The sequence below is a fragment of the Sebastes umbrosus genome, chromosome 12, assembly GCF_015220745.1.
Source record: "Sebastes umbrosus isolate fSebUmb1 chromosome 12, fSebUmb1.pri, whole genome shotgun sequence".
In the NCBI taxonomy this organism is placed as follows: Eukaryota; Metazoa; Chordata; class Actinopteri; order Perciformes; family Sebastidae; genus Sebastes; species Sebastes umbrosus.
The window spans coordinates 21,085,404-21,112,362 of NC_051280.1; the positions used below are offsets into that span (position 1 = coordinate 21,085,404).

Below are 26,959 nucleotides of genomic sequence, written 5' to 3' on the forward strand. Positions count from 1 at the left end.
CAAGCAAAAAATGGAATATCCATTTGGAGATAAATGGAGTATCCACTACAGAGTGTGGGGCATTACCTATGCGTTACTATGTTAGTATCATTTTAGAGCATAAGCTCAGCTGATAGAGTAAATGAAATGTACTTAGCCAAACCATGTGATCTTCTTTTCATTAGGCTCTGCATCACAATGGACCCGGTCCTCTGGCCAGGCCACACCTTCACCCAACTATGAGGGTCCAATTCAATCCATGGTGAGTCAACATGTTGTTTCTTTTTCATGTCAGAGATGCAACAAAAGATTTTTGAAGTAAATTACAGAGGCAAGGATGCTGCAGTCATTCATGTATCACCTTCTGCCGTCTCATCCTCCATTTTTTTTCATTCCCTGTAGCCGAGTAAAATGGAGGACCGTCTGGACGAGGCCATCACTGTTCTTTCGCGTCACGCCAGCGGACAAGGAGTGCCAGGCCTGGCTGAGATGCACAATCTGCTCTCGTCTGGATTAGGGTTACCTCCGGCCTTCACCAGTGCCGCACTTGGATTGGCCAGTCGCCTGCCTGGACTGGTGAGATGAATGAATAGCAGCACAGGAAATCTATCCGCAAATGACTCAATGAAGTTTGATATTTTAAGTAAAAGTGAAGAGTGGAGCGGTATACCTGTTTTGTTGCTCTTATGCTAGTACTACAAATGTCTTACAAGATCATTGAAACACTGTTAAATTGTTGTCCTGAAGATGTCCGGTCACCATGAGGACTCTGCTGGTCTGCCCTCTAGTGGAGGACTTATGCATGGTCACCACGGCCCTTCATCTGTCCAGCCAGGCTCTCAGCCTGAAGGTTTTACCGGTGAGACTCCATTGCTCTCAACTTCTCTATTTATTTTTCATGTCAGAAATGGTGGCAATACTTTGCCATGATTGGATGTTAAGTAATATTTTTTGGTATATCTTATTCTATATCTTTGTTTTTAAATTCTCGGTGCAGGCCTGTCCAGTAGCCTAAGTCGCTCCAGCGGTTCTGATATCAAACGAGAGGACAAGGAGGACGATGAAAACTGCTCCAACACCGACAGATCCGATGACGAGAAAAAAGAAAGGTCCCACCTTGGAACGAGGTGTCTAAAACCTTTTTTTCCACACGTTTATACTCATCTATCACTGCATGAGATTTCATGGCATTTAATTCTGCTGTGGTTTAAGTATAATATGTTTCAGGAAACTTTCAACCTTTATAGATATGATTCTTTATTGTCATTAATTTCTTATCTAGTTCAACAATAGACTTATGGGCTCTCGTCTATTAAGGTCAAAACAGACAAAAATTTACTTTGAAAGGAATTCAGTTGTGCCCCAGTCTTTTCTTGCCTATAACAAGAAACAGACCAGTTATAAATATATTCTTGTTTCTAAATCAGCTTTTACTTGATTGTTAAAAGAATCATCTCCTGCTAAGTAAGAGAGAGGTGCTGTCAACTACCTTAAAAAATAGGAAGTGGAAATGGAGGATTAAAGCGGACACTACATAATCAAAATACCATACCCCACTATAACTTTTAATGTAGTAGAGTCCAAATCTGAATCCACATCCAAGAACAGTCATCGCTGATTAAAAGGACATCTCCTTTTCTAAATCTGACATCCTTACAGTACCAACATCTGTTTCAAATATAAAGGTTAATGAACAGAAAATAATCCTTATAATATATACAGTATATAAATAATAGTAGGCAAAAGTACAGATGAAAGATTTTGAAGTTTAAACAAGATCAACACTTCATGAAACGGGACTTAAACTCGACAGTAATAAAATTCCAATTGTAAACACTGCTACAGTTGTCAATCACATTATCTTACATGCCATTGTTTGTCAGCGAGTTTCAGCTTAGCTGCTGTTCCTCGTTGTTGATGCCGTTTATTTCTGTTTGGAATATGTTGAATTTTTACCAGCATTGCGACCACAGGAACCAAATTCAAATTTTGGTTTGTGGGCTGTGTTGTAGTTCAGACATTGCATCTCACACAAAGCTGTTACTTTTTAATCTTTCTCTCACTGTCATCTACTTGATCTTCATGGTTCTTCAGATCTGGTGGAAATGTTTAGTTCCGGATTCAGTTCCTGACATTAGTTCCTGGGTCTCCATTATTCCTGGTACTATTTGGTCAAAAAACTGACTAATTGCAAAGACCAAACCATAATGTGATTCACCTCTGTAGCAGTGTTTGTAATTAATCATTGAGTTACTCTGAAATTTGATCCCTTTCCATGTGGTGTTGACATTATTCGGAAAATTTATTGCACACCGTAAGTGGGAAATTATTATCAGTGAACTGTATCCATACTGTTGTTTCATTCCCTCTTCATCTGCCACTGACTCTTCGCTAGTCTGGGTCTGGCTCTGGGTCTGGGTCTGGATGATGATGAGGAAGACGACGAAGATCTACCAGTGGAGATTAAGGCTGAGCGGGAGAAAGTGAGGAGGATGGCAAACAACACCCGTGAACGGCTACGTGTGCGGGACATCAACGAGGCTTTTAAGGAGCTGGGCCGCATGTGTCAGCTCCATATGAGCCACGAGAAACCGCAGACCAAATTGATCGTACTGCAACAGGCCGTTAACGTTATACTCAACCTGGAGCAGCAAGTTCGAGGTCAGTGGGTGTCCAGGGAGGAAGGAAGAGGAGGGGAAGGGCCTCTTTACAAAATAAAACTCCCACACGGCTTCGCTTCCCACCTCCTGACATGTCCCGCTAGTCATTTAAAATCTTTTTAAAATGACTCATGGCAATTCATTTGGCTCCACTTGTGATGGTAAACACATTAGGCCTGCTTAATACTAGCAAGTTAAAGCACTTTTTGCAGTCCATCCTAAAAACTGATCAACAAAGTGAGGACATGTGATAAGGAAATGAAGCTCTGTGACTGTTTTAAGACCATTCTCCAGTTCATCTTCTACGGTTTTCGTCTTCTGGTAACACATACAGCAGGACTGCTGTCTGTCCTGATGCAGTATGTGTTACCTTGTCTTATAATTGGCCGTCTGTTTCCACTGTGAAAATGCTTACATGTCTCTCCGCCTCGCCCTTCCACCGTATTAACACATCTTTTTGTGTGCTCATTTGCTTTTTCCACTGTTGCCTCATTAAGCTTTTATTAAACTACAAAGTCATTTTAATTTCAAGTTATTTCAGCATTATGACTTTCCACCCATAGTGTACCTGTCTGTTCACTGGCACTCTGGTTAGCATGAAAGCAGGGCTGTCAGTTGTCATGTGTATTAACCCGTCTTCAGCGTTGTTGCAGTGTCTCTGTGCTGCATGCCCCAGCCTTTTAACAATTAACCCTTTAATTTTGCCACCCCGTTTTCGAGACAAAACCTTTCCATCTCTCCATTCTCTCCCCTGTCCTCTGTAATTTTCTTTTTACAGATATCAACAGTGACCTCCTCTTCCTCACATTCAGATAAATACATCTACTGCTGATGTATTTAACACGATGCCCTTAGTCTCTCTCCTCTTGGCTTTTTCTCTGTGGCTCTTTCTATGTTGGCAGAGGGTGTTGCTTCCTCTCTCTCCCTTTCTCTCTCCCTCCTCATAACTTCTCTCATTCTGCTGGACAGTCACCATATTCCCTCAACTTCCATCCTGGACCCCAATGACCAAAAGAAATTGTTGGTTGGTTAGACTTAAGGACAGATTAATTAGACCTGGTCACTCAGGTCGACGGTTGTATCCAATATATTTGTTCTTGGCTTGAGAGATAATTTAGCGTTGCGTTTGCTCATCCCACAACACCTAAAGTTGTGACTGATTATCATTTAATATTTGGTGTGTGGATCTATCTGTCTTAATTCTGCTAGATATTTCTGTGATCCAGCACCCATCCAAATCCGTCACTGGATGTGCGTGTCTTTCTTATCGTTTTTGACTGCGATTACATCCATTCATTTTTTCAAAAATGTATTATTTATCATTTACATACTGTAGATCTACGAAAAAACTGTTCCCACCCCTCCGCTCCCTCTCCTGCAACACAGCCCTACTCCACTGGGATCTTCTTCAGCAATTCCACTGGTCTCATCTTGGGTCAAGAGCTTGAAATCATTCATAGACTTACATAAAAAATAAAAACATTTCCCAATAACAGAACAAAGATTCAGATGTGGAATAATACTAAGTTAAAAGCAGTATCATAGGTTTAAAACAATAAAACTGCAGCTTTAGTGAGAACGTCTAGCCCATGTTCAGCGAGGGCTGTGATTTGGGTTTGTTAACCAGCCCCTTCCAACCCCCACTTCTCCTCCTGGCTGCAGCGTTGGCTCGGTGACCGATGAGAACCTGACTGCCGAGGAGAAGGAGCTGAGGGAGCGTGAGCGCCGCCACGCTAACAACACTAGGGAGAGGGTGCGCGTGCGCGACATTAACGAAGCCTTCAGAGAGCTCGGCAGGATGGTCCAGGTCCACATGCAGAGCGACAAGGCCCAGACCAAGCTTATCATCCTGCAACAGGCTGTCCAGGTCATAATGGGCCTGGAGAAGCAGGTGCGAGGTAGGTCAGCCAATACGGGAAGGTCTGATCCACATAGACAACCAACCGTCTCTTATCTTAGCTGGACAAGTTGCCATTCACCTACAGGAAAATCTCTTTTTTAACTTTGTTCTCACTTACTGTGTGGCATTCACCTTTGGCTTTCTCTTTGCTATTTGCTCGTATCACTTTGACAAATGAAGAAAAAATGGAGGAGAAAGGGAGAATATTTGAGGAAGTATACCCCTGCTTTTCTGCCCAACGCCTGCGATTCTCATCTTGCTTTTCATTTTCCTGTCTTGCTTTTCCCCTTTTCTGTTCTCCCTGTCTGTTATTTACCTTTTGTATGTTCAAAAACTCTGCTTTAATGGCTTAAAAAGATTTCTCAGGGTGAAGCATAATGAGATAATCTCAAGAATTCCCATACTCCCTCCTTTACTGTACTAATCTATGTGTCCTTTTTTCAAAGAGCGTAATTTGAACCCAAAGGCTGCCTGCCTCAAGAGGAGAGAGGAGGAGAAGGTTTCAGGCGTGGACCCCCAGATGCAGCTCGGTGGGGGTCACCCTGGTCTGGGAGATGGACATATGTAATTCTCAGGTCAGTTTGTGAAGTGGGATTTGTGGTGCCTGCAAGATAATTTAATGAACAATAGCTTGTTTGATTTTGTGGAAAAATATTCATACAATTTTTCTCCTTTCTCTTCCAGTTCCTGTTGATTGTACAGCCCTTAGAACACGTGGCCTTAATCTATCATTGTCATGCATCTCAGTGTGTGTTAATCAACTTTTGGAAAGCACACACGCACACACACCTCATTACTGACAAAGCAGGTGGCCACATTCCTGACTATGAATACAAAAGTAACAAGCACACTCTTACAGAAAGAGGGAAAATGTATTAATCTTAACACGACAACACTTTGAACCGAGGACTCCGGTTCGGAGACAGTGGAAATTGGACATAAGGACATTCTTATGATCATGTTTTTGTAAGACATTTTGAAAACTTGCTTTACATGTTGGGAGCAAAAACTTGTTTGGATCAAATGAAATTTTTTGGATCAACTGCTTGTGTGAGCAGAGTTAGGATTTGTATTGTTGGGTGATTATTGGCATTCCCATCTGAAAAGCAGGTCTTACATTCTTCACAGGCTAAGAGGGACACCTGGGTTTATATCTTATGATTGAACGAAACCCGTTTAAACGTGCCCGAAAGAGGCCTAATGCATAGTGTTTGATTAAGATAAAATAGCCATCATTATTATCTTCTTATGTGATGACTGAATTACAGAGGTAGGTTTGGAAACATCCAGCAACTAACTGGGCAATCAGAGAGCTGACTCCTTTTCTTTTGGTATGCTGGTTTTTCTGGATCTATTTTTTTTTTTTTTTTTTTACATTTCTTGCTTTGGCTGAAAAGGTGCCACAGTCAGTGACTCACAAGTGGTGGGTTATTTTTGGTTTATTTTTAACTGTGGAGTCTTATCTCTTTAAGTCCTGTACATCTGTTATGGTCACTGCCATGCAAGTGGAACAGAGAGACTGCCGGAGAGAGAGCCTCCACTGACGCAAACACGAGCAAAGACTCGATACAAATCCAGGAACCACACTGATGTTGAATCAAATGTGCACATGCACGTCCCGACTGGTTGGACTCGAGCGTACAGATGTCATCCTCACTGCTCAGCTACTTCGCCGTCACTCTCAGCCATGTGTTCAGCCAGTGTCACATCAGCCTGCCCCTGTCAAATCATACCTAAAGACTCTGTTACAGCATGGTGAACTTACTAAACTTAAGTCGCAGAGCAATTTGTATTGTCGTAAATCGCATTTTGCTAGAAGACAGAAATAATTGAGTATTGAAAGGGATCATGAGTGTTCCTGCTACCCTGTAGAGAATTTACTCGCCATTGACGGACTTGTTTTGGTTGTTGCTGTGTGTTGAGCATTTTGTGTTTTGTTTTCCCCCCCCTTTTTGAACAATTGCAAAGCCTGTTGTAAGGATCTTCCTTTTTGTAGAATTGATTTCTCATTGTTTTTTTTATTGTTTTATTTTTTACTTTGTAAGATAGTTGTATGAGTTTTGTTTTTATCATTTGGAATGCTCTTTCTTTTTTTGTTTACATTGTTTAAATGTAAGACGACTCAATTTAGATTCCAGGAACAAAGTGAGGTGTTTTCTTTTGTGCCAGGTGCTTAGAAATGTTAGAAATGACAAACTTATCTGGCTGTAACATCACATGTTGTGATATTGCTCTCCTTTTTAAAAAAAAAAAAAAAAAAATGCATGTTTCAACACAGACCTGTCAGGCCAGTTGTAATTGGATTGTTCTGGTGTTTGCGACAGTTTTTCTTAAATGAAACACAATATTTTTCTTCAGCACACCCCCCTCTCCTCTCCCTGATGTCCAGCTCTCTGAGGAGCTTGTTGATTAGTTTGAGGAAGGGGCAGTAGGGGCGGTCTGCACAATCTGCAACATAATTCACTGTTTCATTATGATATGAAACATAAAATGAAGCATAAAATGAATCAAAAAGGGTGGCCTTAGTCATTTTCCTGACTTTGGGAGTTTTGATAATGGTTACTCACCAGTGCCTGAATATTTCTCTGCTACATGGTGGATGATGTTGCATTTGAGGATTTATAGGTTGTACCTTTTTATAATACAGATGTATAAAAACATATATACTTCAGTAACATCTGACAGTGTCTCGGAACATCTAAATGAAGAATCACACTCATTGACGCTGACTGCTTCAGTGTCCGTGTCATTAAATGTGACTAATAACCTGGTCTTCAACTTTGACGCTGAGAACTACTTAAAATGTTTCATCTTTTATGTACTGATTTTGTTAAGTATAATTTTGTCCTTGACTGGCATGTGCATTGATATGTATGTACAGCTGTATGATATGTCAGCTTTATCATTGTAAGCTGATACTGATATGTAACAGTATTTGGTTTTCTACCTGTCAGTTTATCACAAATCTTGCCCCACGGACTAGCCCCAAACATTATTTTCTTTGTCAGTTACTCTAACCTTTCTGCAGAAAAAAAACGTGGTGTTGTTGTGATATGAAAAATCTCTACTGAAGACTTGTACTTTTATTTCTTTACATGAAAGATATGTCTGCAGTATCCAAGGATCAAAACATGCACCTGATATTCTTTGTTTAACAGACCCTTTCTGTCCTCCACAACAGATGACCTGCTACAAATCTCTCTGTCTTCACTCATGTTTGGGGACAACATCTATGTAGGCTATGTCCTCAAAGTGCCTCCAGTTTCCTATTTTTTATATATAAAGTAGATATAGAGAACTGTTGTGTATATAACAGTAATGTAGCAATAAATGTGCCATTTTTAATAACAAACACCACGTTTATTCAATGTCTTTTTTTTAACCCATAAATCTAAAAACACACTAATTGCAATTTTTGTCTCTGCAATGCAACCATGCAATCCATTCATTATTTTATTTGTGAAATTGAGTTTACCCATCTAGGACAGACCAGTCAGGTAGTGATGATTTCATGGCCAGCAGTACCATATCTTGATTTGTCCACTATGGGGCAGAAATGAGCTGCATTGTCACCTCCCACTGCCAATAAAGTACACTGCACTCAGTTCCAATACACATGGCAGCTTTCATTATATTTTGTACAGAACAAATTAGCACTCCTCTGCTATATAATACTCCCTGTTTTGCTGTGTGTGTATATTAATTTGTATTAGTCTGAATAAACACGCATATATTTAGGAATAAACCATTCTAAACTGAAATAATAAAGGTGTAACAAATTGATTTCGACACAAGACCTGCCTCTTTGAGGTAGGGCATATTCATGAAAAAAGACTTAATAATCTAGGCCTAAATTAGATCATTGTTGCCTTGTTTGAAAGTATTAATGCTTGACCATTGAACTTCTAGCTGGGATGCACATTAAACACCAGGATCCAAGAGCCAGTTAACCATTTATTCAGAGAGGTCAATGGGTGGAAGTTGAAGGATGGATAAGGGATGAAGATATGGATGTTGATGTTTTATTATTAATGCATCGGCTTCTTAAGGGGGAAAGACTTTAACATTCTCCATCCGGTACTCAATCTGACTTTAGCTTACAGGTAAGTGGCCTATATTACACTGCTCCAAGAAAGTACCAGGATTGGGTTGGAAGCATGGTCTCAAACAAAAGGATGTGTGCAAACAATTTGCTGGTGTGACAGCATGGTCTCAGTCAAAAAGGATCTGAACAGAACACACCCAACCTTTAAAGTTCCCATATCGTGCTCATTTTCAGGTTCATACTTGTATTTTGTGTTTCTACTAGAACATGTTTACATGCTGTAATGTTAAAAAAAAAAACATTATTTTCCTCATACTGTCTGCCTGAATATACCTGTATTCACCCTCTGTCTGAAACGCTCCGTTTTAGCACATTTCAATGGAATTGCAATGGAATTGCGTTGCTAGGCAACAGTTTGGGTCCATGTTTACTTCCTGTCAGCTGATGTCATTAACATCCACTGCAACAGGAAATAAACTGGGACACATTTAGAATGTTTACGTTTAAAACCGTGTAATGGTGTGAATATTGTATATTTGTGACATCACAAATGGACAGAAATCGGCTTGTTTCGCACACGCAATTTCTGAATACAGGCTGTGTGTATTTCTCCGTATATTGAGCGTTTTGATAGTTTAACAGTATCTATATAGCACTTAAACCTGCTTTATAATATAAAAGACATGAAAATCAAATTTTTTACAATATGGGACCTTTAAATAGCCTCCCTTTCTATAGACTCCTCCCCTGGTGATTAAGGTGACTCTGCTCCCTCAACCTAGTCTCACATGATTGACTGCAGGCTTGACATTTTTAACACATTGGATAATAATGCTACGAGTTGCTATTCAGTTTTAATCTTTTATTGTTGCGAACTTTTATTTTGTTGAGTAACCGGAAGTCCCTCCACGAACATGCGCACTAGGCATAGTCGGCATAGCAACACCGGAAGTTCTTTAAAGCGACTCGTCCTGAGTGAGAAGGACACATTGCAGCCAAAATGATCAGTAAAGTCATCGGTCCGAAGTATGCAGCCATTGCCAAATCATGGTAAGATGTGTTTTATATATATTTATATCGCATTAGTGGTAAAAAAGCGGAAATAAATCAGACTTTCGGTCTTCTCGATGTGTCCTTAGCTCACATTAGCTGTTAGCTTAGCTGAGGTCATTACTTTGGGGACATGCTGACTTTACCTCAGCAAAACTCTGAATTTACTAAACTAAAAGATGCCTTAAATTACCATTATGAAGTATAAAAAAAAAGAAAAATGACTTGTTTTTTCCATGATCAGAGCGAAAATGTGAATTTCATACCTGTAGCTTACCATCTAATGTTATCTAGCTAACTGATTGTATCTCACCTGAAGGGCTGGAGCTGTTGTTTGTGTTATAGAGTAATCAGAAAGATAGTTAGTCAATTAATTCTCCTGAAAAGGGGGCGTGCTTTTTTTTTTATGTCATATCAGCATTTGGGGAAATAAATAGCAAGAATTTGTGGGTAAGAAGAAGCTCAGGAACATCAATTCAATTCAATTCAAACTTTATTGCAGACTCAAGGTCCAGATAAGAAAAAATAAAAAAACAATACATAACATATAATACATTACAATACAGGAAGCACTATAAAAAGTCATGATTAAAAGATATTACAAATATTAATATTAATATATACACACATCCAGGGAATGAAATTAGCACCTGCCACCTGCCAAATAACAGGGTAGATGTTGGCTGTGGCAGGTAAAGGTTTCAGGTCACCTGCCACGATGGCAGATTACATTATATTAAGAACCTAAAAGCTGCATAAAATTACCATTATGAAGTAAAAATAAAGTCAGAGTCACATTTTCCTCGATGACTGTTGTTTTTTTTCATGATCAGAGCGAAAATGTGAATTTCATACCTGTAGTTTACCAACTAATGTTCACTAGCTAACTGACTAACTTGTCTCACCTGAAGGGCTGTAGTCAGGGAATGAAATTAGCACCTGCCACCTGCCAAATACAGGGTACATGTTGGCTGTAGCAGGTAAGAATTTCAGTTCACCTGCCACCATGGCAGATTCCTTATATTAAGAAATATTATTTTTAAAAAGCAATTCCTAAATTAAAAATAGGCAGGGATTAAGGTTACATGATCCATATTTCTACCGTCTGTTACCACTGACTCAGTGTTTACTAGGACAGCTGAGGTCATTACTTTGGGGACATGCTGACTTTAGCTCAGCAAAACTCTGAAGTTGCTCAACTAAAAGATGCCTAAAATGACCATTATGAAGTAAAAAAAAAAAAAGTAAGAGTTACCTTTTCATCTATGACTGTTTTCCATGATCAGAGCAAAAATGTGAATTTCATACCTGTAGTGTACCAACTAATGTTATCTCACCTGAAGGGCTGGAGCTATTATTTTCGTTATAGAGTAGTCAGAAAGATAGTTAGTCAATTAATCATTTAGTGTAGAGTTAGTTCAAATTAATGTCCTTATATCTGTACTTAGTCTAACAAGCTAACTGATATGAAATAGGGGGAAAAGCCAGCAACTGACTAACTTATCTCACCTGAAGGGCTGGAGCCAGGGAATGGAATTAGCACCTGCCACCTGCCAAATAACAGGGTACATGTTTGCTGTGGCAGGTAAAAGTTTCAGGTCACCTGCCACCATGGCAGATATATATATATAATATTAAGAAATATTAGTTTTAAAAAGCAATTCCTAAATTAAAAATAGTCGGTGATTAAGGTTACATGATCAATATTTCTACTGTCTGTTACAACTGACTCAGTGTAAAATGAGAAAGTTTGTGACCCGGAAGCCATGTTGAGATCAGTTGAGGAAATACCAGGCACCGCCCACCAGTCAGAGCAATCATTCTCATTTTACAACTAAACTGTACACTACATGATGTTTCTGAAAACATTTGAGGCGAGAAATAGGCATTACAGTAACAGAAAAGTCTCCCGTCACGGGCTAGATATTTTAAAGCCTGAAAACAGAGCCATGAGGAGGAGCACAAGTCTAGTTTTCTCTCATAACACTTGAATTACAACATGCTGAAAGGTTATTATGTAATTTTTGCCCAATGATGCCGAAAAATATTCTGCCTACCGCAGGTTTAATGTTTGCTTGGGTGTTTGTCCTTAGAATGAATATTTACCTTCACAGATCATTTCCATTAGGGGTATATCCACTTTAAATGGAAGAACAATTACTAAATCTTGACATTAATGTTCTCTTCTCCACAGGGTCCCAACTCTGGCTGTATGGGGCACAGCTGGAGGCGTAGCTCTGGTCCACTTCACAGACTGGCGATTGATTTTGGATTATGTCCCCTACATCAGTGGCAAATTCAAGAAGGACGAGTAGTGGCACCCAGGTTAGTCTCAGGGAATGGCAACAGAAATAAGAGAGGAGGTGTAACATGTGATTAATAAGGACAGTTGAAGCATTATCACATTTTTATCATTATTTCTGCACCTAATGTATCCTTTAAAGACAGAAAGAATAACACATTTTCCCTGTTTACTGTGGTGGCAGCACTGCAAAAGTACAGTGGCAAAATGACACCAAAGAGCAGCATTGTCTGTGTAGCCACAGCCTACTTTCAGTTTATGCCTCCATCTGATAACTACTTTGTTTGTCTGTAAACTATTAAACACACGTCACAGCCATATTGCTGCATTGGGTGACATACTCAATGTATTTTAATGAACACGGCCAGTGTTGTTAATTATGAAATAACTCTGAGACTATGGACATGCACAGGGACACCTTTTCTTTTAAATGTTTTGCTACTTGACAAGCTGAGAGTCAAAGAAAGTTGTACCCATGTGTTTACTATAGTTGTTTTTTATTATTATTATTAATAAACAGCTGTTTACTACACTACCACATTTTCCTTGCTCTGACTACTATTACCGATACACACTCTCCACTAGCACCGCACTGTTGTTATTTGCTATCGTCAAGTGACAAACTACCTGCAATCAGTTCTTCTTCGCTGCTCTAAAACAGTAGTTGCCAATGGCAGCCATCCAGGATGATTGCACAGTGAAGACTACTGTTTTGGAGCGGGGAAGAAGAATTGATTTCCGGTTAACAAGTTGATTTTTTTCTGGGTCAATAAATTAAGGTATTGCATCGGTGCATAGACTGGCGTTCTCGCCGATACTCTATACCGAATTTTAGGCAGTATTGAACGCATTTCCGATACTTGTATCGATATGGGAACAACTTTAGACTGTATCTATAGATGGACGACACGTCTCCACATACCACTTCCTCCCACTGTACAAAAGTGAAGCCAAAATATCCCGGATATGGGAGCTGCCATCTTGACAATTTGACGGCTCCGCGACTACTTCACTCAGAGCAGCTGTCAATCACAGCTGTCAATCATGACCTCTCACCCCCCTTTTATAACATCAAATAACTAATTAAAACCAAACTCATCAGAAAAATTAACACTTGAACAATCTAAAATGACAGAAACCATCTTTGGGAAAAAATTATATGACGTGTGCTTTGACTTTTTTACACAACAGACACAATTTTTACAGTAAAACTACACATAATACTGTGATGAAACAAACGTAAAAGAGAAGTCTGTGTGTGTGTGTTGTTGTTTTTTTCAGACTTATAGTGTGATACAATTAGTCTCCACATCTCAATTAATCTTGATCTGTGCATACAAAACTGCACTATATTAATAACTCTGTTCTGACATAGTATTTGAATACCAAGTGCCACTTCTGGTACAAAAATAAGTAAAAAATAGTGAATCTCCTCACCTGGCAAACACCATTCCTTTGGTGAAACCTGGTGGTAGTGGTGGCAACATACTTGCAGTATGGGATGCTTCTCATCAGCAGGGAACTGTAGGGACTGAGGAGACGATAAACAAAGTGAGATTCAGAGACAATAAGCCGAGTAGTTTAGAGGTGTCAGGAGACCTGAATCCAGGACAGTGGCCTATTTTAAGACCACATGTAGCAGCTTCTAGTAAGACAGGAGAAGGCCTCTAAGACCTTCGACCACCCTGCAGCTTAGTTATTTGACTTGGAAATTTCAAAATTGATTGTTTAACCCACAAATCCAGGAAGGTCCACTGTTTGATGTTGAGTGAGTTTTGGATAGTGCTTTTAAAATGAAAAACAACAACGAAGTGTATGATTTATGAACAAAAAGACAAATGTGCTTTCAAGTGTCACATTTTTCCACTGAACTTTGCTGACTTTCCATCCAGCTTTGATTTGTCTGTCACAGCAAAACCACATTTCCACTGTTCAAACTAATGACTTTGTTTCCCCAGGTCATGTCGGTGCTGTTTTTTACACAAAGACTCAAATAATGAACAAGAACTGCTGCAGACCGTACGTTACATGCCAGGCCACTGGAAGCTGTCGTCTTCATCCTGCAGCTCGGTCAACATTGAACTGTTCACCATCAACATCCTCTGAAATGTACTGGAGTTCGTCATTTCAACGTTCCTCAACAGGTGAAAACGTGGATGGAATGAATATGAAAACACAGATGATAAATGGACTTTTCTTTTCTTTTCCTTCTTCCTAATTTGGGGGTCAGGTATTTATTTTAATCATCAGCCTCCTGTGTGTTAAACCTTATTCACAAATGGAAACATCTGTCCTTCATGTTATAATGTACTGTAATTGTTTTGAAGAGAAGAAATAAAGTATATGAGATGTATACCTATATTGTGGTTGTGTATAATTATTTCACTTGCAATGACACCATCTAATCTTCCGAAGGTCTCAACTGCTCAAGTGGTTGATATTGAAATGGTCACAACATATAAGTATTTAGGTATCGTTGTTGATCAGAACTCATCTTTCAAATCACACATTAAAAACCTGGTTTCCAAGCTGAAACTTAATTTGGGGTTCTTTTTTAGAAACAAATCCTGTTTCTCCCTCCAGGCAAGGAAATATTTGATTTCGGCAACTTTTTTACCTTTATTGGATTTTGGTGATCTGCTCTATATGAATGCACCTGACCAGTGCTTAAAGAAGCTGTATACTGGTTACCATTGCGCTTTACGTTTTATTACTGGCTGTGGAAATCTCGTACACCACTGTACCCTGTATGCTGCTGCCATCTCTGTATGTCTGCAGACTTTCACATTGGTTGGCACTTATACATAAATCGTTCCTTCATATCTGTGTACATACTGTACACTTGCACAAACCAAAATCAATATGGCCTGCGCTCTCACAGTATGCTAAAGATGTTGGTCCCAAACGTTAGAACGGCACAAATACGCTGCTCGTAATTCCTGGAATAATGTACAGAAGGACCTGAACCTGTCAGAGTTGATTACTACTGTAGGGGGGAGTTTCAGTCCATTCTAAAGCATCGAGAAAGTGGCACTCTAGGTCGATGTGATTGTTCTTTTAATTTCTCACTGAACCGGTTTGTGCATTATAGCTGTTTTTGTCTTTTGTTAAAACTGGATGTAAATGCTCGTTCACTTGTGTGTGACAGTTGTATTTGTCTGCATATATATATATATATATATATATATATATATATATATATATATATATATATGTCAAATTAAAGTGGATTTGTATCCTGAATGCAGCCCCATGCGTGAAGTTTGGCTACAATTTACTTGAACTTAACACTGGGTCAGATCACTAATAGACATAGTAATTACAAATTCTGATGGGAGTCTCTGATTTGTTTGGTATATCCCTAAAGACTACAGTTGATCATGATAACAAAAATATAAGCTGTCCTAACAGACATCAGTGATTAAACCAAACCCTTGAAAGCATCAGAACACACAGTCAATGTATTAGAAGAGCAGCCAAACAATTTGGGAGAGAATTTTTCATATCCTGAATTTTTATTTTTAGATGGTGGGGCTTCTTTCTTCTGTATAAAAGATGTTTCTGTGTGTACAAATCTTATCATACGATTTCAGGTGTAACTAAACATTGCTATGGAGTTACAGAATTACCACAAATGTCATAATTAGTGACTTAGAAATAAATATTGTGTGTTACAAAGTACCAGTATTTCTCTAAATGTAGTGGAGTATAAAAGAACCTCAAAATTGTACTCAAGTGTGGTACTTGAGTAAATATACTTATAATAAATAATAATAATACATTTATTTATATAGAACTTCTCAAAACAGATGTTACAAAGTGCTTCACAAGACAATAAAAGCAGATAAATAAAGTAAAAGATATGGTAACTGCTAAGACAGAACATTAGACAATAAAAGCAGATAGAGTAAAACAAATATGGTGACTGCTAAAACAGAACATCACAGAACATATCAATAATAATATAAGTAGTATAATGGTAGGACAAGTTGATAAAACAAATATACAGTATATATACATAAACTTAGAACTTAAAACTTAGTTTTTGAGTAGTTACTTTTGTGCAGTGAACAGATCGTGGCCTACTGTACACTACCAGTCCTACTTTATTAAGTTTAAATTCAGGAAATGTGTAATCATGAGTTCATTGGCTTCTTTTATATTAATATTAGGTTTGTTAAGTTTCTTTCTACTGAGAATGTTATTATTGGGGACGTTTGTGAATGTTTGATCTGTTGTTTCAAAATGAACAAAAAAACAATAAATATAATATTGAAAAAAAAAATTATGAGTTCATTATACAGTATTTTGTATCATGCAACTGCTCAGTGTGCAAAATTTACCAGAAATAAATATTGTGGGTTACAAAGTACCAGTATTTCTCTAAAATGTAGTGCAGTATAAAAATACCTTTTTTTTTATTTTACTCAAGTGTGGTATTTTGAGTAAATATACTTAGTTTAAAGTAGTTACTTTTGTTCTAGTTTCATATGATACCAGTATCTTCTAGCATCTAGCTTTAAAACTGAGCCTGCTACAACCTAAAAATCACAAGTTGTTGGTGTTTGGTGAATTTGTGTTATTGCGTTATTATTGTGTTTACTTTGACAGCCTTAAAAAATTACATAAAAAGTACATAAATGTGCTGTTTCAAACTACTGTACACTACCAGTCCTTCAATTTAACTTATAGAAATGTGTCATGAGTTCATTATACAGTATTTTTTATCATGCAACTGCTCAGTATACGTGCAATGTAAATTTGCAATAACAATGTAAATGTGCAATAACACGTTGGTCACTTTTGTGTCACTTTTGTGCAATGTAAATACTGTAAATCTACTGTTACGGATATGTGCAATAACACGCTGATCACTCTGTGCAATAATTATATGATGCTGTGCAATAATTATATAATTATCTGACGGATACTTTGTGCAATAATCTGGCAAAACTGTCATCTCATCAATACACATATTGTATTTTTATATTTTATATTGTATTATCTTTTATATTTTTAATATTTATATTGCACCCTCTTTTTTATTGTATTATCTGTTCATTAGCACCTATGGGATTGTCACAATCTAATTTCGTTGTACTACACAATGACAATAAAGGGCTTGAATCTTTGAATCAGTGTGCAAAATTACTAGAAGTAAGTATTGTGGGTTACAAAGTACCAGTATTTCTCTAAAATGTAGTGGAGCATAAAAGTACCTCAAAATTAGAGTAAATATACTTTTAGTTTTTTTGTTTTTTTTCAACATATTTTTATTATTTTCAGAACAGAAGGCTCACAGCAATGTTATGTTCAACAGTTATTCTATACAGTCAGATCCCCCCTCACCCTCCCCCAAAACTAATAAATAAAAATAAATGAATTATAAAAATGGGTGAAAAGGGACATTTTACATAAAATAACAGACCGTAAAAATAAATATATATATATATATATATACACATACATACCTACATATACATACATACCCATACATAAAAATAAATACATAAAAAAAAAAAAAAAACGAAGACAATAAGAATAGCAGATAGTAATACTTTTAGTTTTTGAGTAGTTACTTTTGTGCAGTGAGCAGAGATCATGTGAGACCTGGCGCGGACTACTTTACAGTAGCGTGGCGGATGTCTTCCGCTCATTGTTGTCAAAAGGCCGGGCCGGCGGAGTGATCTGTAGTTGTGAAGCTCCTCCTGACGGGAGACAGACAGACAGACAGCGGGGATCGATAACAAACCAGACTCGTTGAAGAACTATGACTGCAACAATAGACAGCTAGCTGGCTTCTTTATCTCTTTATAAAGCCACAATCACAGGCAAAGCAGAGCAACACAGCAGAGACCATGGAGAGAAAAGGGTGAGAGACTCTTAACATGCTCAGTTTGTTAAAACGAAAGTTTCTCTGCAGGAAATGCAGCAGCATGTAAAACATGCGTTACACATTACCACCTCTCTGCTATTATACACGTTTGTTACAGTTAGCTAAAACGTGGGCTTTAGATCGTGTTGGGTTTATTTCGTGTGTAAACTTGCCACTTTGAAGAATAATAATTGATCCGCTAGTTGGTCGCTGCGTTGACGTTAGCGACGCTGCTAGCTTGATTAGCTAGCTAACTTTCATTGTTTACACACGCTTGACTGGCGGCGCGTTGGGCCGCAGCTCAGACACACTGAGTACTCTGGAGTATACGGAGGACGAGCTCAGTTATCTTCAGTACAACTTTAAGATTTAAGGACATGCTGCCTTGTGTGTATTTATCTGCTTTACATTGAGTCTCTCTGAAGGCAGCCAGTGTGTTTGTATTACAATAACAAAAGAGCAGTTAACTAATGCACCTCAGAGCTCCACCTACACAGCCGCAGACCATCCACATGCTGATTACAGCACATGTGGGCGTGTACAGATGTGCTTGACTGACATTTACTGACTCCTTGTAATTACACCTGTTAAGGGGGGGGGGGGGGGGAGACAACCTACACATCTTTTGATCTATTTTAAAGTTATATGTAGTTAGGTCACCCCAGAAAAACTTTACCCCACTTCAACCTGTGAAGACATCCAGTCATTTAGAATAACTGAGAAGTACAGTAGGGTGACCAGATACCATCAAACCAATAATGTGGGACAAAGAGTATGTTTATGTAGGACAAAGAGTAGGTTTATGTGGGACAAAGAGTAGGTTTATGTGGGACAATGTGGGACAAAGAGTATATTTATGTGTGACAAAGAGTATGTTTATGTGGGACAAAGAGTAGGTTTATGTGGGACAAAGAGTAGGTTTATGTGGGACAAAGAGTAGGTTTATGTAGGACAATGAGTAGGTTTATGTGGGACAATGTGGGACAAGGAGTATATTTATGTGGGACAAGGAGTATATTTATGTGGGACAAGGAGTATATTTATGTGGGACAAAGAGTATGTTTATGTGGGACAAAGAGTATGTTTATGTGGGACAAAGAGTAGGTTTATGTGGGACAATGTGGGACAAAGAGTATGTTTATGTGGGACAAAGAGTATGTTTATGTGGGACAAAGAGTATGTTTATGTGGGACAAAGAGTATGTTTATGTGGGACAAAGAGTATGTTTATGTGGGACAAAGAGTATGTTTATGTGGGACAAAGAGTATGTTTATGTAGGACAATGAGTAGGTTTATGTGGGACAAAGAGTAGGTTTATGTGGGACAATGTGGGACAAAGAGTATGTTTATGTGGGACAAAGAGTATGTTTATGTGGGACAAAGAGTAGGTTTATGTGGGACAAAGAGTAGGTTTATGTGGGACAATGTGGGACAAAGAGTATGTTTATGTGGGACAAAGAGTATGTTTATGTGGGACAAAGAGTATGTTTATGTAGGACAATGAGTAGGTTTATGTAGGACAATGAGTAGGTTTATGTGGGACAATGAGTAGGTTTATGTGGGACAATGAGTAGGTTTATGTGGGACAAAGAGTATGTTTATGTGGGACAAAGAGTATGTTTATGTAGGACAATGAGTAGGTTTATGTGGGACAATGAGTATGTTTATGTGGGACAATGTGGGACAAAGAGTATGTTTATGTGGGACAAAGAGTATGTTTATGTATGTTTATGTGGGACAAAGAGTATGTTTATGTGGGACAAAGAGTATGTTTATGTGGGACAATGTGGGACAAAGAGTATGTTTATGTGGGACAAAGAGTATGTTTATGTGGGACAAAGAGTATGTTTATGTGGGACAGAGACCATGTTTATGTGGGTCAAAGCATGTTTAAGTGGGACAAAGAATATTTTTAAGTGGGACAAAGAGTATGTTTAAGTGGGACAACGTGGGACAAAGAATATGTTTATGTGGGAATAAGAGTGTGTTTATGTGGGACAAAGAGTATGTTTAAGTGGGACAACGTGGGACAAAGAATATGTTTATGTGGGAATAAGAGTGTGTTTATGTGGGACAAAGAGTGTGTTTATGTGGGACAAAGAGTATGTTTATGTGGGACAAAGAGTGTGTTTATGTGGGACAAAGAATATGTTTATGTGGGACAAAGAGTATGTTTATGTGGGACAATGTGGGACAAAGAATATGTTTATGTGGGAATAAGAGTGTGTTTATGTGGGACAAAGAATATGTTTATGTGGGACAAAGAATATGTTTATGTGGGACTAAGAGTATGTTTCTGTGGGACAAAGAGTATGTTTAAGTGGGACAATGTGGGACGAAGAGTATGTTTAAGTGGGACAAAGAGTATGTTTACGTTGCACAATGTGGGACACGTTACAGAGGCTGAGAGTTAGTCTATAATTTTGCTATAATGTCTATTAGGGCTGTGTGATTATGGCCAAAATGATAATCACGATTATTTTTGATCAATATTGAGATCACGATTATTTATCACGATTATTCATTGATTTTAGCGACAACATATTTTGATTGCACTTCCACATTAAAATGAACAGAGCGCTGTTTTCACTTCCATGTTGCGCTACATTCCTGTTAAAGGGACTGTTTGTAACTTCTTTCACGTACACATCATTCCGGGTCGGTGTCCCATGCGCGCTCCTGTGTAGCAACGCTGTTCAGACAAGACTCCAACACAAACTACACGGAAGCACAAAAAACACAAAGTTATGAACTGTTGTCACTTCATGTTGTATAAAATAAAATAAATAAAAAATAAAGCCTTACCTGCTTTCTTCACAGCCATTGGATAAAAAACTGATTTTAAAAAAGCGTCTGTCCTGCAGTGGTTTGACTTTTGAAAACTAGAGACAATGAAAATGTGGGACATCGTCTTAATATGTGGGACAAGGGATAAAAATGCTTTGCAGTCCCTCGTAAAGTGGGACACCTGGTCACCCTACTGAGAAGCCATGTACGGATGTCCAGAGCTGTAACTGCTTTAATGCCTCAGTTATTGAAGAGGTAAAGCTTGTGATGATGAGTCTTCTGTTTTTCTTTCTAGGGTACCTGTTAAGCGTATTCTCAACAAGCCCCAGATAGTCCGCACTCTGGGTGGCAACCTGCACACAGATGTGAATGCCAGCCATTCCCGGGCCGGATGGTCGCTCCTGACCAAAGTGCAGCGCAGCAGGCACAAGCATCACTATGACACCAACCATCAAATCAGGGTGAGAGTGTGTTTGGTTTTGTTATTTATGAGGAATACATGACTGTGTAGTGAAGGGAAACTATACCCTCTTTCAGGGATCTCTGGACACTAATAAACTAGTGTATACATTGCCCATAAAACGTATTCACCTCCCTTGGAGTCTTTCATGTTATTGTTTTACATTGTGAAGAAGGTTCTTCTCTCTGCTATTTACTATGCTGGATTCTTTTAATTAGTAACCTGCTGTAGGTGATAGATCAGAATCACACAGATGTCTCAACTCTTTATTTCCACCACCACAACCACGTTCCTTATGAACAACCGTCTGGTGAATTAGTGGTTCTGTATAAAATAAACAGAATTTGCGTTAGATGCACTTCACACAAGATGACAGTTGGAATCAAGCGGTAATGTCCGTTGGAGGCGAGCAGATGTGTTCCTGACTGCTGACCAACAGAGGAAGAGTCCTCCATGCTTAAAGTAGGATGACTATATTTTCAAACCCCCAAACCGTGACCCTTAAGTGTATGCGTAAGTGACATAGGCGCTCCAGGACATGCCCCAAAGTGTTGTTTTGAACCCAAAACATGGCGTTTAGTATAATTGGTACCGTCATAAAGCGCCGATTAGGTCTCATAATATCCTAGAACCTTCTTCCACTTTGTTTCAGAGTCTCCCACTTGCCTTCTGGCAAGGAGGGTGAATAGAGGAGATATCACGCGTCATATCTGTGGGGTACAACACATGCACTCGCCAAAATTCAGCCAATAGCAACGCATGACTGCAGCTTCAGTTACATTGCGCATGTGTCATACCCCATACCCCAAGACCCGTGTCCCAGCCTCTTTCAATAGGCCTTGCCTTCTGTCAAACACCAGTTGGTATGTCATGAGACATTTTTGTTAACAGTGGCTTTTTCTTTGCCACTCTGCCATAAAGTTGCAATTGATAAATAGGCCAGGCAACAGCTGTGGTGTACACAGCTACTATGACCTACATAATAAGCAAATAGTTTACTCTAGTGAGCTGTAAATATAGATTTCTGACACAAGTATAGGTATTAGGGGTGGAATTTCATATTTCATAAAAAAAGAAAGTTCATTTCACGGTTTTCGGTTCGGGTCGGTACATTTATGTTACAGCGAGGAGGTCATGTTCTGATTTCAACATTCTTTTCATTTATTTGGCAAAAATAAGTTTACAAATGTTTGCCTTAACAAAAGCATGGCTTACATAAGGAACATAAACACTTCATTGTCAAATCTTAATTGAAAGAATAGGTCTTCTACAGTAATTAGTGTAAACAAAAAATGCAGCTTTGTTATTTTCATATAAATAAGATGAAACTATAAACTTAGGCCATCAACATAAATTGAAGCAGAAGCTCAACCAGAACTATACTAAAAAACAACAACAGTATAACATACGTCTCAATTCCCTGATTATCAGCTCTTAATTAAAAGATTAGTTTTTCCACTCAAAAAGTGCAGTATTTGGAGAAATACAGATAGATTTCTGTGCCACTATGTTATTTAAAAATAATTAATAAATATAAAACACATCTTCATAAATGGGTCATCATATTGGAGGTGTTGCAGCTAGCATAAAACACAGGTGTTGCACAGTGCTTACACACAGTCGCCGTTTTATCCACCACTTTTTTTCCGTCATTTTCATAGGTTACACTAAATCCGTAATGCTCCAATACAGCAGAGCGAAACGATGCTGGTGGATCCTCTAACTGTACTTTATTGTGTCCACTCGCTATTTCCTAAACTGACTGACAGCCGCCCTCTGCACTTCATCTGTGCCAACTGAGAAGGGGCTGGGTCCATGGATGTATTAAGTGAACGGCTGGGTCACACTTCATCAACGCGTCATATCTTTGGGGTACAAAAAATGCGCAGTATAATCTGGTCTGCACTCGCCGAAATTGAGCCAATAGCAACGCACGACCGCAGCTTCAGTCACACTGCGCATGTGTTATACCCCATACTTCAAGACCCATGTCCGCCTGTGTCCCGGCCTCCTTCCATAGGCCTTGATTTCTAGTGTGACAATAAACGGGAGCCTAACTCTACATGAAAAAAAACCACAATCGGCCTCTTAACTTATTTCGAATTAACCGAAGAACCGTGACAAGCAAACCGAACGGTTTTGATTTTTTACCTGAACCGTTCCATCTCTAATAGGTATATATTTTATGTTAGGATTTTGATACTAAATATAGTTTACTAGGTGGCACATAAGGAGTGATTTTGGACACATCTAGATTCTTAAATCTTTACAATGGTTCCCAGTAGCTACTTCGGAGCTGCCATAAAGCGTTTTGTTGCCTCCCTTGCTGGTAAACCTCTCCCACAGACATTGTTTTATGATTGACTGATGACTGCGCTACGAGGGATATTCAGTGCCTTTTTTTAAAACTGACATCATTAAAGCCTTTTATTGCTGCTGTTTTTTCCCTCCAAACTGTTCTTGCATCATAATAATCATCCAGCTCATTGTAATGTTTACGTTGTTTCTTCACACTCCAAAGAATTATATAAGGGATGCAACAGTACCCCCTTTTCGGTACTGACAACACTAACTAATAATAATAACTATCTATAATAATAAGGCAGTCGTACAACTATGTTGATTTGTACTGTAACTTGTGTGTAACAAATGTAATATTCTAAAAAGTCGTCATATTGTTTTCATTCTTAAAGACTAAGCCCGATTTAAACACAACACTACCAGTTCGACAGACAGCATCCATCTTCAAACAACCAGTGACCAAGGTGACAAATCATCCCAACAACAAGGTGAAGACAGACCCACAGAAAGCTGTGGACCAACCGAAACAAGTGAGTCAGAGGGCAGAAAACATGCACATTTCAGTTCTTTGACTTTCTTTAGACTCTCTATACTTTGTAGTGTTTTCACGAAATGATAACCTAAGTGAGTAAATGGAAATTGCTGTGCCATTCAGTAGCTGTAATGTTTTGCATAGTTGTCTGACTAATATGAAACCTGGTGTGCTGATCGTCGTCCAGTAGTTCCTGATAATGAACACCTCGTTGGGCATTATCCCATACAAATCATATAATGATGCACATGTTCAGTTTGTGGAAAATTGTGCTCAAATCTTAACAAGGAAATTATTTTTTACTTCTATCTTCAGCTGTTCTGGGAGAGGAAGTTGAGCGGGTTAAATGCATTTGATATCGCAGAGGAGCTGGTGAAAACTATGGATCTTCCCAAAGGCTTACAGGGTGAGGGTCACCAAAACAAATATGACAACCTTGTGTGATTCAAAGCTGGAATGCATTTTTTGCTTGACTTCCCTGTTGTCCTCTGTCTAGGTGTTGGGCCTGCATGTTCAGATAAAACGCTGCTTTCTGCCATCGCCAGTGCTCTGCACACCAGCCCCTCGCCTGTCACCGGACAGCTCACCGCTGCTGTGGAGAAAAACCCTGGAGTCTGGCTTAACACGACACAACCTCTCTGCAAAGCCTTCGTAGTGACTGATGATGACATCAGGTGAGATGTTCACACAAGCAACACAGCTGTAGTTTCCCCATTGTAGGGTTGATCAATACCATGAATACATTGACAATTGACAGGAGGCTGAATCCGTAGCTGCTGGCCCTTTTCAAGGTGTCAAATGTGGATCATGTAAACTATAAAAGTGCAGTTCATTGAGACATACATCACATGCACACAGTTAGGGGTGGGCTATATGGCCAAAATCTTCAATCACTGTGTATGTAATTTTTAGGGCTGTCAAAGGTAACACAATAATAACGCGTTTAGCAAATTCGTTTTTAACACCACTAATTTCTTTAACCAATTAACGCAACTTTCGATTTTTACCCCATAGAGGGCTCAGATTTAAAGCTAGAGTGAAGATACTGGTATTGTACTGCCGAAAAGTGTACGGAACACCCAATCAGAGCTCTGCAAGGACATTTTAGAAAATGCAAATTTAACGTTTGTTAAATATCTGCTAAAAATAAAGCAGGATTTGCTAAATTGGAGGCGAATTACATTAAGATGGGAAGCGCTAACGACTCCGGCCCAAGCAGGAAAAGTTAAGTGATTGGTTTGTCCGTTCTGGGCTACTGTAGAAACATGGTGGTGCACCATGGGGGACTCCGTGAAGAGGACACGCTTCCTATATAGATATAAACTGCTCATTCTAAGGTAACGAAAACATTACAATTCTTATTATCAGGTTATCAGATTATACACTAATGAAAACATACTTATATGAATTTTATATTCCATTTCTGCTAATTGATCCCGCCAAATGTTACACACTGGTCCTTTAAATCGCTATACATGTTCCTCTCCTTGTGGAAACTAAATCCTGTTCTTCATCATCATCATCATCATCAAGTCTTTATCACGAAAGGTTTGTTTTCATTAGTGCCACCTTTTTATGTTTTTTATCTGTGACTCTTAGGAAGCAGGAGGACCTGGTGCAAAATGTGAGGAGGCGGCTCGAGGAAGCCCTCACAGCTGATATGTTGGCTCACATGGAGGACACCGCCGCAGACGCAGCAGCAGCAGCCAACAAATTGGAGGAGAAGGTCGAGCAGGTGGACAAGGAGGAATTATAGCCAAGGTACACAAAACTGCAGGACTGGATCTCATTTTTCTGTTGGTTCATCCATTGTCTGTTTGATTGTCTGTTTCATGTAACATGTCTCTTTTTCATGTCTCCCACAGGCTTGTTTGACATGAAGTTTGCTGGTAAACTCCTTTTCATTTTCAAATAATTGACTCTGTGAAGATTTTTATACATTTTCAACTGAAATAGACCCTAAATGCAGACATTCTGCAGATTTTGTTTACCGAAACAAAGACTGTTTTCTTTATTGTTTTTTTTTTTTTTTTTTTTACTTGTGACAGTGTAACCATGGAAGGGTGCTTTGGGTTTTCAGTTTTGTTTTACCTCTACTTTCTTTAGACTCTCTATACCGTTTAGTGTTTTCAGGAAACAATGACGTCACCATTTCACCATTGATACTATAGTGAGTCAAAGGAAAAGTACTGTTCCTGTAAGTAGTTGAACTTTTAAGGCAGTTTACGGCAGATGATACTCTCTACAATGCAGTGTTACATTTAGTTAACAGCTGTTCAAGCTCAAAGTTAAAAACACAAACCTGATGTGTATGACTGACGTGTGAATGTGAATGCGTGTTTGACTGACGTGTGTGTGTGCGTGCGTGCGTGTGTGTGTTTTGAATGTATCAGTTCATGTTGGCGTCTTAATTGTGTTTCTTTTTAACATGATGGTCATTTATATTTTACTCTGGCACTGCAGGTAGTGTGTTTCATGTTTGGAATCATAGAAAGGTTGCAGTATGTTTACATTCAGCACTCTCGTGGCTGTGAATAATCACATTTAGTTTGTTTGATTTAAAGGTTTTACAGTTCAAAGCAGTGTTATTTCTCACAATAACCTGAGTTTACATGGGTTGAAGTTTTAAGTCATGGTATTTGTATTGACAAAAAGCAATATCAGTACTGTTTCGCCAGCCACATTTGAGTTAAATCAGTAACAGAAAAACTGTGTACCCTCAGAAAAAATACAAAAAACAAATACAACACTGATGTACCTCGTAACAAGATGTACTGTACCTCATTACAAGATTCATTATTTTGTCTCTGTACCACTGTGTCACTGTCAACTAAATGCAGCTCTTTCATGACTGGTGTTTCTTCTTGGTCGTTATTCGTACATCTGGGAGGTTGTGGTAGATGGATATGTTTTTTAGATTTTGAAATGAAGGTAGTGGTCTATAGCTGCAACAATTAATGGATTCGCTGTCAACTATTAAATTAATTGCCAACTATTTTGATAAACGAATAAACGCTTATTTTATATGAAAAAAAAGTCTAAATTCCAGCTTATTAAATGTGAATATT

The 26,959-nt window shown here is 38.6% G+C and overlaps 3 protein-coding genes across 5 annotated transcripts in view; all 3 read left to right on the plus strand.

Annotated features, from left to right (window-relative positions):
* Positions 1-7,893, plus strand: part of tcf3a (transcription factor 3a) — a 31,591-nt gene extending 23,698 nt beyond the window's left edge. The window contains exons 14-20 of one of the 3 annotated variants that reach the window (XM_037786987.1): positions 165-241; positions 382-555; positions 727-838; positions 977-1,106; positions 2,363-2,640; positions 4,986-5,114; positions 5,224-7,893. In XM_037786987.1, coding sequence (XP_037642915.1) covers positions 165-241; positions 382-555; positions 727-838; positions 977-1,106; positions 2,363-2,640; positions 4,986-5,107 — 893 coding nt within the window. In that variant the 3' untranslated portion in view covers positions 5,108-5,114; positions 5,224-7,893. Of the gene's footprint in view, positions 1-164; positions 242-381; positions 556-726; positions 839-976; positions 1,107-2,362; positions 2,641-4,301; positions 4,538-4,985; positions 5,115-5,223 lie in introns of all 3 variants that reach the window. The other 2 variants (XM_037786990.1, XM_037786989.1) reach the window with 2 other exon arrangements.
* Positions 7,894-9,478: 1,585 nt separating this feature from the next.
* Positions 9,479-14,295, plus strand: LOC119499423 (cytochrome b-c1 complex subunit 10). The gene is made up of 3 exons (XM_037788732.1): positions 9,479-9,634; positions 11,829-11,959; positions 13,895-14,295. The coding sequence occupies exons 1-2, from the start codon at positions 9,585-9,587 to the stop codon at positions 11,947-11,949; spliced, it is 171 nt and encodes a 56-aa protein (XP_037644660.1). The 5' UTR covers positions 9,479-9,584; the 3' UTR covers positions 11,950-11,959; positions 13,895-14,295.
* Positions 14,296-17,586: 3,291 nt separating this feature from the next.
* On the plus strand, positions 17,587-26,742 carry mbd3a (methyl-CpG binding domain protein 3a). The gene is made up of 7 exons (XM_037788488.1): positions 17,587-17,808; positions 20,894-21,059; positions 23,752-23,889; positions 24,207-24,297; positions 24,388-24,565; positions 25,491-25,652; positions 25,757-26,742. The coding sequence occupies exons 1-6, from the start codon at positions 17,795-17,797 to the stop codon at positions 25,645-25,647; spliced, it is 744 nt and encodes a 247-aa protein (XP_037644416.1). The 5' UTR covers positions 17,587-17,794; the 3' UTR covers positions 25,648-25,652; positions 25,757-26,742.
* The last annotated feature ends 217 nt before the right edge of the window (positions 26,743-26,959 follow it).